We start from the raw sequence: 12,584 nt of genomic DNA, 5'->3' as shown, positions 1-12,584 counted from the left end.
AAAACGAAGCACTATATGCCGCGGTTGTGGTTAGAACCGCGGCATATAGGGGGAATATGCCGCGGTTGTGGTTAGAACCGCGGCATATTCCCCTGCAGTTTTTTAAAATTGCAGGTCTGTTTTTGTGATATCCACTACCACAAAAACAGACCTGCATATAAAAACATTTACAGAAATGCAATTTCAACATAACAAACACATGTTCAAATGTATTTCAACATCAAATAAAGTAGAGAGTCTAAGAAATCAAAAGCTAATCAAATGCATTGTTTAAATCTAAATCTAAGAGCTATTGTATAATCTAACTATATACTTCGCAGCAGCGTTCCTAATGAATAGTAGGGACTTCTCAGGAACTGGTGTAGTAGTCTTGAATCTCTGCAAAAGACAATTCATTTTAATTAGTGTATATGAATTCAACATTTGTTAAAAAATCAAAATTTGTTAAAGTTAAATATTACCGTTTCCCAGCTTCTTGTGATGTGAGAACGAACAATATGGGTCATCCAATACATTACATAGTATCCACACTCATATGACCCATTTTGTCTGTTACACTACAATATATCATCACAGTTGATAATAGTTAGTGAATAACATTTGTTATAAAACAATTATAACAAAGTATGACTTTAGCATATGTCAAACCTTGAGAGAAATCCAAGCAATCTTTCTACTCTTAGCAATTGATCTCCCGTCCATCATCATACTTGCTGGAATAGAACTGTATATAAAAAAATGTTTTAGCATTCAGTTATATAACAAAGAAAGTCCAAACATTGAGGTTCTTACCAATCAATTGCTTGTCTGAGTTGTGTGGGAGGAGGCCTGTGCAATGAGCAGAACCACAAAGCATAGTTGTCTTGCACAGACATAACAAGAAGTTGCCAATGGCGCCTGAAATTCATAATAACGTAACTATTAAATATTAAAATCACATATGGAACATTATTATGTTAACAAAGTTCACTTACCCGGATATATAAGGCAAAAAGTATATTTTCTTGCCCCTTCCAAAACTTCTTATCAGACTCATGTTGATATGGTCAAAATCATTTGATTCATGAATTTCTTGGGGATCAATGAATCCATAATCATCAGAACGCCCCAACTTATTAGCGACCCCAAACATATACCTGAAATCAAAAATTAACTTTGATATAAGGATACTTGATATATAAATCAATTTTATATATAAATAATTGGTCATAGACTTACATCGTCCATAGTTGAATAATTGAAATATTCAACTCTTGTGTTCCCGACGCAAGCTCACGGACATCTTGGCTATTAAGGTATATTGGGACCTCAGAGCCATGCCCAAATACATTAGCATCATACTGAACCTCCAAAGGCTTATCATCAAGGATGTCAGCAAGTAGATGCAATGAAGAAAGAGGGTCATCCTCAGATAGAGGAATCTTCTGTTGTTCCTGCGTCTGTTGTTACATGAAAAGATAAGATAAGTTTTGAAATCAAAAACCTTTAAAATTGAGAAGTGTAAAGAAGAATTTCATACCGAGGGGTCAGAAACTGGTTTAACCAAAAATTTAGGCCAAGTGATAAACGACTTATATGCTTGTTCCACAGTGAAAATCTCTTCCGTGGACAGTGGAACCGAGGCATCTGGCATGATCATTTCATCCACTGAGACCTTCACCTCATCCTCTAATAGTTGCATACCATGACATACAGTCGCTGACCTAAACTCTGTTCCACGAGCTACCAGCACCATCTGATCTTCTTCTAAAATGTATAGCAGACATGGACTACCATCGTCCATGTCATCCTCTGGGATGGCTGATGCGGAACAACTTCCTTTGCCGCTTCTCCCTGTCAGAGTAAATGTTAGATTATACAAGAGATAGAAATAATTGCACATAAATGTTTATTAAGTTTACCTGTGGGAGGGGGAGGGACCACATGTTCCTCTATAGGAGACTGCATCGGGCGCATGCTCTGAAACTGCTCCTGGTAGAGCATCTGGAATTCAGCCCTCACCTCGGCCCTGATCTCCTGCATAAGGTCTTGTCGGACCTTTTTTGTGATCTCTTCTGTCATCCTTTGTGTATCGCTGTACGAATATGAAGGCTGACGAGAAGAGCTCCCAAAATAATCCGTAATTCCTACTCCAGGACCTGCAGCACGTACACGTCCAGGGTGCTCAGGTCGTCCAATTGCAGCAGCAAGAATATCCTGGCGACCCTCTGGAGTGAATTGGCCTTGGGAGCTCTGCTCAACCAAGGCGTCCTGTAACATTACAAAACACCATTATCAGTTAAATAGTTTAATGTAGTATGTATAATGACAATATTTATTATTTTAGGAACAGTGATAACTTACAATTTTTTCAGAAATCTCTCGTGCTGAGTCGGAAGAGTAGGTGCCCGATGGTCGCATACGGGCCAACTTCCATTTCTCGTGTCTAGACGGTGGAGAAGGAGGCTGAGGAGGGCTACCACTCTGAGATGGTGGTATAGCATCTGCCTTTTGCTTGAGGATTTTCTCCTCAAGCTTCCTATACCCACCACGAGATAATAGGTGGGGGTTTTTGTTCTTAGCACTTGTTCCTTGTGCTTTGCTTCTAATTGCCTGTCACATACACATTAATTAATGAGTTCATATGATATATATTTGTTAATGAGGAATTGAATAATATGAACTACACTAACCTGCCATTCCTCTGACATCCGACTCTCTTTAAAAACCCGCCAAGTCTCCTCATCAATGGACTTATATGCATTACATGGAGTTTTATGTTTAAGGTGTCCAAAGATGTACCTTGATGTCAACTTGCTTTTAAAGTTTCTGAAATTTTCTGCAACAGTTGACAAACACTTATTTCTAAGTGTTGGGACATTTGGAATGTCAAATGTCATCTGAAAAAAACATAATAAAGTTGTATTAGTACAAAATTATCAATATAAACAAATTATAATTCAAATGCTATTAACTAACTTACCAATATATCTTGCCAAATAATGTTCCGATCACCCTCGGACACATGATCAAAAGATGGAATGAGAATGCTAATCTTATCACGTGCCACTACTCCAAGGTATGATCGGAAGTCATCTGCATAGGGGCCAGTTGCCACACCCGTGGTGACATTCACATTCACCGGAGTTCTTTCACCACTATTTTTCCTGATTAATAGTTGTTTCATCCTAGTGGGTCCTCTAGTGGATCTGGGTGGGGGAGCCTCATCCCCTGAAGAATGTGGATGATCAGCCATATATCTGTCAAAATAAATAACAACATTAAATTTTCTTTCAAGACTTATGTAATATCATATAAATTAACAAAACATGTAATAGTATCCAAATTGAAAATTCATACATAAAGATATGGATTCATGATACAAAAGCAGGATCTGATGGAGCAGGGAAGGAAGTTCACACCTAACAATTCATCATATGTATATTCCCTCATCATGATCTGACCGAATTGCATGTACATCATCGTCAACTACAGATTGGTCATCCAACTTTGTTGTAGTTTGAAATGAATGGTTGTCAGCAATATCAATATTAATTAGATTGTCTTCGTTAACTTCAATTTGTTTTTTGCCTTGAAGAGCAACATACCAATGGTCAGACGAAGGATCTTTGACATAAAAAACTTGAGATGGTTGATGTACCATGATAAACGGTTCGTCTCGATAACCCACCTTGCGAAAATCAACCAGTGTCATACCCGAGTCATCTATTTTCACACCACTCTTATTGTCAAACCACTTACACTTGAACAATGGAACGGAAAACTTGGTGTAATCAACCTCCCATATCTCTTCTATTATACCATAATATCTAATTGATCCAAGTACAGGAGATTGATCTTTTGATGTGGAAAATTGAAGTGACTCAGCTTCTAAACTGACTCCACTATTTTGTACTGTGCTTTTATCATCCAAAGTCTTCGTATAGAATGTGCAATTATTGACTTCATAACCTGTACAACACACGACATCAAACTTCAAACCATTTGCAAGCCACAATAAAGTTTCAGAAGAATGTGGCTCTTTGTCAATTTCAGATTTGAACCAAGACATAAATGTTTTGTTATGCTCCATCAATTGCCATTTCTCTGATTGTCTTGGATTTTTATTCTTAACAATGGTTTTGTGTGCTTCCAAAAAAGGGATCACCTCATCTGTGTTGTTCAATATATAAAGATGCGCTTGCAACAATTCTTCGCGATCTTTTGTCACCACATTGACACCTCGGATGCTTTTACTTGTAGAAAATTTATTCAACCATGCTGTGCGAGGAACTCCTATTGGATTCGTTGATGTCATGTAATCTGAACAAAACTCGATACTTTCTTCAGCAATATACCTTTCAATCATCGAACCTTCAGGATGATATGGATTTTTAACGTACCCTTTCAAAATCTTCATATAACGCTCAATAGGATACATCCATCTTAAGTATACCGGTCCGCACAACTTGATTTCTCTAACCAAATGAACAAGTAAATGTACCATGATGTCAAAAAAAGATGGAGGGAAAAACATCTCTAGTTCACACAAGATGATAACAATCTCGCCTTGAAGTTCATCTAACTTTGTAGGATCGATGGCTTTACTACATATTGACGAGAAAAATGAACACAACCTGTTTATGGTGTGCCTAACATTTTTGGGCAAAATTCCACGAATAGCCACCGGTAACAACTGTTGCATTAAGACGTGACAATCGTGAGACTTCATGCCAACAAGCTTTAAGTCCTGCATTGACACTAAACTCTTGATATTTGAAGAGTATCCTTGTGGTACTTTGATACTCTTTAAACATACACAAAAACTGATCTTCTCTTGTCTAGACATTGTGTAACATGCAGGGGGCAAATAAGTACGTTTACCAATCTCCTTCGGTGCCAACTCTTCTCGGATATTCATGTCAACCAAATCCAAACGAGCATTCACTCCATCTTTTGTCTTTCCCTGAATGTTGAGTAATGTACCAATCAAGCTATCACACACATTCTTTTCTACATGCATCACATCTATGCAATGTCGAACATCTAACTTTGACCAATATGGAAGATCAAAGAATATTGATTTCTTCTTCCAAGGGGTCGTTACAGATGACTTCTTCGATGTTTTCCCAAATACATGATGTATTTTATTAACTTTTTGAAGAACTTCAAGGCCAGTAAGTGGATTTGGTGCTTCGTCCCTCTCTTGATCTCCATTGAATGCTTTTTTTAACCTTCGATATGGATGATTACGTTTTAGAAATCTCCGATGACGCAGATACACCGTCTTTCTTCCATGTTTCAATTGATGAGCTGCAGTGTTTTCTTCACATATAGGACACGCTTTATGACCCTTGACACTGTATCCTGACAAATTACCATAAGCAGGAAAGTCATTAATGGTGCAAAATAACATTGCACGCATCATAAAAGTCTCTGAAGCGAATGCATCAAATATTTCAACCCCGTCAACCCACAAAACCTTCAAGTCTTCAACTAGTGGGCTTAGATAAACATCTATGTCATTTCCAGGCTGCTTTGGACCAGATATCATCATAGACAACATCATGTACTTCCTCTTCATGCACAATGCAGGAGATAAGTTGTAAATTATCAATATAACTGGCCAACAACTGTGATTGGTACTCAGATTACCAAATGGGTTCATTCCATCAGTGGCTAAACCAAGCCTAAGATTTCTACACTCTTTACCAAATTCGGGGAATTGTCGATCAATATTTTTCCATTGCGTTGAATCAGCTGGATGACCAAGCAGCCCGTCAATTTTTCTCTCATCTGCATGCCATCTAAGGTTTTTAGCATCTTTGGGATTCGCAAACAAACGCTTCAGTCTGGGCACTATTGGAAGGTACCAAACTACTTTCAAAGCAGATCCATTTTTTTCTATCTGACCATTATCTTCAGTATTGTTTTTTGACTTGTATCGTGATAAGCCACATTTTGGACACTTTGTCAAAAATTCAAACTCTTTCCTATACAAAATGCAGTCATTAGGACAAGCATGTATCCTTTTATACTCCATACCCATTGGACAAAGAATTTTCTTTGCATCATAATTACGAGTGGGCAGTGTATTTCCATCTGGCAACATTTCATTCAACAACGTCAACAGTTCTGTAAAACTCTTATCAGTCCATCCATTGCTCGCCTTCAAATTCATGAGCCTTAACACCGCTGACAAACGTGTGAACTTAGTTGAACCGACATACAAAGGTGTTTCTGCATCAGTCGACATCGTCTCATACACATGAGCTTTGGCAAAATTTTCTGCTCCAACATCGCGGATCATGTCCTCCAATTTGTCTTCATCCGGTCGATCTTCTTCCATGGTGGAATCAGTAACATTTACACTTTGAGAGTCAGTGGGAAAATCCATTTCTTCGCCGTGCCAGATCCATGTTGTATAGCATCTTAGAAAACCATCACATATAAGATGTTCTCTAATTTGAGTTGCGTTCAACTTTCTCCCATTCAAACAGTTCACACAAGGACATCTAAATTTCACTTCATTATCAGTTCTCCCCTCATTACGTTGCGCAAATTGTATAAATTCCTCTACCCCTCTCTCGTACTCAACACTAATGCGTGGTAAATTAATCCAATTTCGATCCATACGTAAATATTCTACAAAATTACAATCATACAATTATACAATATATTCAACATACAATCAATTCAATCATACAATCAAACAATTAATAAACTATAACAATTTCATGCACTATCAAAATTAAAGCAAAAATTATACCATAATACATTACCAAAACTATAGAAACTTCATACATTACCAAAACTATAGCATTATGCAAAAATTAATGAAAAAATCACGTTAAAAATGCAAATGGACATAAATACCTGGAAGAGGAACGGCGGCGGAGAGGGTGAAAAACGCAACACAACGGCGGCGGCGGCGGAGAGGGTGAAAAACGCAAGGAAATCACGATTTTGATCGGCTAAAACTCGTTTTTATCGTCAAAAACGAATAATGACCGAACAATTTTGAGTTTAAACGGTTAAAAATGCAAAATCTGAGATGAAGGGTGGTTCGGAGGAAGAAGAAACGCGAAAACAGAGAGAACGCGCGAGGAAGACGATGCACTGTTCCAAGTTTTGTTTTTTAACTCTGAACAGGGGAATCTACCGCGGTTCACTACTTAACCGCGGTATAAAAGGGTTATATGCCGCGGTTTAACCCCCAACCGCGGCATATACTAATTTAAAAAATTATCAGAAATGGCATTTTTGAAATTATTTTCAAACTATATGCCGCGGTTCAGCGGGCAACCGCGGCATATACCTCGAAATATTTCAAATAAATATTAAATTAATTTCATATAGGCGAATATGCCGCGGTTCCCTGGGGAACCGCGGCATATACCCCTGAAACGTGTTCAGCACAACTGTCTCCCCAACTGCCTTTCAGAGAATTTCAGAAGTTACAGGGGGTATATGCCGCGGTTCTCTGGGGAACCGCGGCATATACCCCCTGTAACTTCTGAAATTCTCTGACTAGCAGAGAAGTTAAGACGTTACAGGGGGTATATGCCGCGGTTCCCCAGGGAACCGCGGCATATACCCCCTGTAACTTTTCAAATTCACTGACCCAGTCAGCACCTGCAATAAATTGGCAGGGTATATGCCGCGGTTGTGCAGAGAACCGCGGCATATACTCTGTTATTTAATTTTTTATTCATACGTGGCGTCAAAGGCAAAGTTTGACTGGGGTATATGCCGCGGTTCTACTGGGAACCGCGGCATATATGTTCGTTTTATTTACAAAATTGCCACCGCGCACCATTATGCTGCGGTTTTCGTTGAACCGTGGCATAATGTGCGCTGTAAAAACCCGATTTTTTACTAGTGTAAGCAATCATTTGGACACAAAAATGGATAATTCTAACTCATGGTCAATCCTGAAACAATTCCTTTCACAAGCAGATCCTATGTAGATTCAAATTAAAAAGCACTAACATGTCCCCCATGTCTTGTACAGACATTGGTCGATCTTGTGAATCTATTCTTTTTTGAATATATGGTCTCTCTATTTATATAATTAGCTAGCTAGGCTCTGGGTTATTAACATTAAGAAAGTGAAAGCTTGGTGCTGATTTCTTGGGTTTCTTTATAATGATCCATCTTGTCACCATCGCTTGCAATTGTGTAACTCAAACCCAGTTGCAAATTAGGTAATTCTTGTTCGTCTTTCTGCATAACAAATCAAATAATTTCGCGTTATGTTGAAGAAACAAAGTGCACAATGTTCTTATTCTTGTTAAAACCTTGTTAATTAATTTACCTTAATCCGAAATGGTGGATCAAATTGTAGCTTTAAACTGTTGGAATAGTTGCGAGGTTCATTGGATTTGTTCGATAAATATTCTGTGACGCTTGTTTTGTTCACGAAGCTCCATTCAGCTAGCTGAACTGCTTGTGATCCATAATTTTTTGGAGCTACAGTGGCAGGTAACTTCTGGAACTTGGATTGATGATTGCTTATAATTTCTAACGGAAGCCAGCTTTTCTCTTCAAGCAATTTGCTTGGTCTCGTAGTTGTATCCTTTGCCTGAATATGGCCAGAAGCTATTGATTTTCTAAAAGTTTGATGATTGATGTACCATTGCTGCTGCCTAGAGAGAATTGCAGACAAGGGTTACTATAAAATAATTTTGTTAAATTTTCTGTTTTGTAAAATCGTGAAAGCAACAAGACCAAGAACTTGAACATGAATTGCAATTATCTGACCACGTTTTTTTTTGTAGTAACTTTTTGAAAGGGTCCCCCATCTTAAATTTAAAGTTAGTGCAAATAAATTAATAAATATTTAACTATTATCATATTTTTTTACTAAAATAACCGTAACAATATAAACTAATAATAGTTTATGAAGAGAGAATATTAATTAATAGAAGTGAAGAGTTAAACTAAAGATAATAATAAAAATTAAATTTCAAAATAGCAAAATTTATAGGGAAAGAGTATTAATTTTAAGATGTAATTTACAAGAATTGGTGAGAAAAGGGTAAATACAACATTGTTATTAAATTGTATTTAATTATAAAAACTAACAGCTTGTACATAAATTATAATCGAACGAAAAAACGAAAAATATTTTATAACGTAGATATATAATATAACCCTTTTGTCTTGAACAAATCCGATGAAGCAAATGAAGAAGTTATTTAAAAGTTTGTTCTGTTACCTTGAATCAGTGTCATTTGTATGGGATGGTGACAAGGGAAAGGGTGTGTCCACGAGACTTGGAAAATGACAATGTTTGTTGAATTGAGTTGCCAGAATGATTCCACCATTCCCCATCTTTAGATGTTGTTGAGGATTCATGGACTCATGCAGTATCACAGACCTACGTAACTTTTGGTTTTGATTCCACTTATACGTTTGACTTAGTACTGCAAAGTAAACATAACTGAATTGTAAAATGTTCAAGGTATGTGTTTCACTAACACAAAGAAACCCTAACCCTAAATCCTTACTAGCTACATCATTTTCGTTAATTCAGTATTAGTTATTGGAAAAACCCCTTCCGTCGATATCCCTTGTTCAGTTTAAGTTTAGCAAAACTAAATAGCAAGTTAGAACTCATTACCATTACAAATTACAAGAAATTAGTATAGTATAGTAGTACCTTGCCCAGCCTCGTCAAGTTTCTTGCTTCGATACATCTGAAAAAAAGTTGAATATTGATTATATATGCATCAACAACAGATGCTTTTGAATAAACAAACATTTAATTTAGTAACTTTGTTTTGAAAGAATCTTACGAAAGTAGCCCATAGTTTAACTCACGATGATTTTTAGTTCATCTAAATAAACCCTACTAAAGAAAAATAGTTCAATAAAGAACTGTCATGATATGATAGGCTTGAAGAACATTTTCAAATACTCGCTAAATCAACTGAAATGAACAAATTTTGACGAGCGAGTTTATCAGCCTGCGCATTTATTACTTGTAAAAACGCACTTTAAGAAAAAAGATAACTAAAGAGAGCATTTATCTGAAACTTGAATTTGGGCTACCTGCAAGTGGCTCTTGACGTGAGCAATGCTGAGTCCTTGCACATTCATTAGCTGAAGCACCAACTTGGGTGTTGCTCCTGCACCAAGTAAATGCCGAGTTCAATGAAACGTGTTAACTCTTTCATAAGAAAGGCTTCATTTCACAAAACAATTCGTAGAACTCGTCGGATAATTATATATATATATATATATATATATATATATATATATGCGCAGTGATGCTTTGGAAGATACAGAAAGTAACAAGTACTTACTCTCTTGACCACCAAGTCTTTCAACAACATGCACAAATGAATGATGAAGTTCAGGAGTCCACCGAAGCCGAGGCATCTTGGATCTAACATATTGTCTCACAGTTCCTCTTCTGGCATTTCCTTCTCTAGAAATGCTACTTCCATTTCCTGAAGTTCCCTCGTCGTTGACTTTCTCAACATTATTCTCGTTTGTTGTGAGCTCATACCCATCTTCTGTATTACCATTAGTGTTATCGTCACTGCAAGCTTCTGCATTCAAGTCAAATGAAGAGCACTTCTGGGAACATCCAGATGAAATTTCCTCATTGTTATGAATCTCATGTCCTTCTGACATGTTTACTTGTTGTTGCACGGGTTTTTTCGTCCAACCAATCGACTTTTCTCGTTCTTTACAAAGTTGGAATTTCAGGTCTGAAACAAACAGGAAATATTTTAATGTGCAGCATATTAAAGTAACGTGAACAAGAATGTGTGAGCCTGTGAGGACAGGCTGTAATTTCTCAACAACAATTACTATGCTTTAAATCTGTTCAAGTAACTGCACGGAAATGCTATGAATTGATGGTAAAGTAACTAAAGTGACAAATTTATGGCAAAAAACATTTATTATACTGGATGGATCCCCATTACAGACAAATATTACATGCATGTGTATGTACTGTTGATTAAATCGAAGTGGTTCGAAAATCAAGACTCTAGTAAATAATGCAACCAAACTTAGGTGAGAAAGAAAATCTAATGAATGCCAGGTTTAGATAAACATATTTAAAGAATTTTATCTTGTAAGTGCCCTTTATATGAAAATAAAAAATTTACCAAGTTATGGAATACTCAAGACTCGTGTAGAAAGGGGTTAGAAATTAATTTAAGGCTTGAAGAAGAAATCCGAACAACAAGACAGATGAAAATTGTGTGGGAATACGAATTCGTTTACGTATCATTTAACTTTAAGTCAATAAACTCAATGATTTTCATTTAACCACTGATAACACCAAGTTCCATCCAAGTTCAGATGATTTGAAAAATAGCAAGTTCATAAACCAAAGCAAGTTCTTAGTTGTCAACTATGTATGTGCTTTTTGTGAAATGGACAGTCTGGATAAGAACAAGGTGTCCATAACACACAACCCTTGTATATAACAGCAAGATATATGATCACACAAAATGATGAGTAAATCAGAGATTTTCAAAGTACAGTCGCACTCATCATACACAAAACGCATGTTGCATGATTAGATAAAAAGTTCTATAAGAAAAGAAAACGAAAAATTATCTTTGGGGCAGAAGTTGGCAAGTGATTATGAAATCTTCAACAACCTGCAGCGAGTGGAGGACAAGAAGAGCTATGGCAAGAAAAGAAAAAGAAATTAAGGAACATCCATGGTCCTAAGAATATCCTTAAAGGGAGATGGGAAGAATTTATAGATTAAATCACTACTAACAGGATAAAGAAACAAAAATAACCAAAAAGCATAGCAAACTGCATAATGTTTAGGTGTTTATCCAAATTTTCTCCCCTAAATTGTAATACTAACCATCTAAGAAGATGATGTCTTTCTCTCCCAAGTCTAAGAAGAAGATGATGCATATCCAAACATATCTTGAAATCAGTCATCTTCGGAAAGCTCCATCGCCCAGCTAGACTAAGGAATAATTCATGAAGGGATTGAAGTGGATTAGTCCTGAATCATATGGGTGTAGGGTGTGAAAGAAAGGGATAGGAAATGAAAATTGATGCCTGGTTTTTGCTAGGGATGTCTTTGTGGTAAATCATTGATTCCACAACATAATTAATTCAGACTGAACAAATTGAAGATGGTAGAAAGAAAGACTAATTGGTTTGGAAAGGAAAAATGGAAATATTGAGAATAACAAAATTCAGACAGACTACTTGTTCCCTTTAAATTGCAATAAACCTACATAATGGAAGCAGACGCGGCTGGTCCCTTTTGAACTGTTGGAAATCATGTGACAACTACCACCTTCTCTCTATCTCTCTCTGCTTCAGACTCTTTTCCTTGACAGTTGTTACAATCTACCACCCTTCTCTCTTCTGGCTCGTGATTATCTTAATTGTTTGACCTGTGTTAAAGACCTTGCTTTGTTAGCTAGGTGAAATATTTTGTCAAACATTCACCATGATAGCTATAACATCAATATTCGTGCAAGTATCGTGGGGCCCAATCTTCACCAACATATTTCAATTTTTTTCTCACCTAAACTTAGACTTTTCCCTTATTTCAGAACCACTGTTTTATTTTTCTTCAAATATAACACATGTTTCCACAGGCCCCT

At 36.7% G+C, this 12,584-nt stretch overlaps 1 protein-coding gene and 1 long non-coding RNA gene across 2 annotated transcripts; both read right to left on the bottom strand.

Annotated features, from left to right (window-relative positions):
- Window positions 1–202: 202 nt before the first annotated feature.
- On the bottom strand, window positions 203–715 carry LOC148198834 (uncharacterized). Its single transcript, XR_015786823.1, has 3 exons — window positions 649–715; window positions 462–557; window positions 203–378 (listed from the first exon to the last, which is right to left on the bottom strand). It is a non-coding gene; the product is annotated as an uncharacterized LOC148198834 (long non-coding RNA).
- A 6,985-nt stretch (window positions 716–7,700) lies between these two features.
- On the bottom strand, window positions 7,701–12,215 carry LOC124825860 (uncharacterized). Its single transcript, XM_047298584.2, has 7 exons — window positions 11,825–12,215; window positions 10,290–10,700; window positions 10,036–10,112; window positions 9,644–9,680; window positions 9,200–9,407; window positions 8,297–8,627; window positions 7,701–8,205 (listed from the first exon to the last, which is right to left on the bottom strand). Exons 2-7 carry the CDS (start codon window positions 10,621–10,623, stop codon window positions 8,083–8,085), a joined length of 1,110 nt encoding a protein of 369 aa, XP_047154540.1. The 5' UTR covers window positions 10,624–10,700; window positions 11,825–12,215; the 3' UTR covers window positions 7,701–8,082.
- Window positions 12,216–12,584: the final 369 nt, after the last annotated feature.

The sequence above is a fragment of the Vigna umbellata genome, chromosome 5 (assembly GCF_029865625.1).
Source record: "Vigna umbellata cultivar VRB3 chromosome 5, Vumbellata_1.0, whole genome shotgun sequence".
Lineage (NCBI taxonomy): Eukaryota > Viridiplantae > Streptophyta > Magnoliopsida > Fabales > Fabaceae > Vigna > Vigna umbellata.
This window is presented reverse-complemented; position numbering and strand designations above follow the sequence as displayed.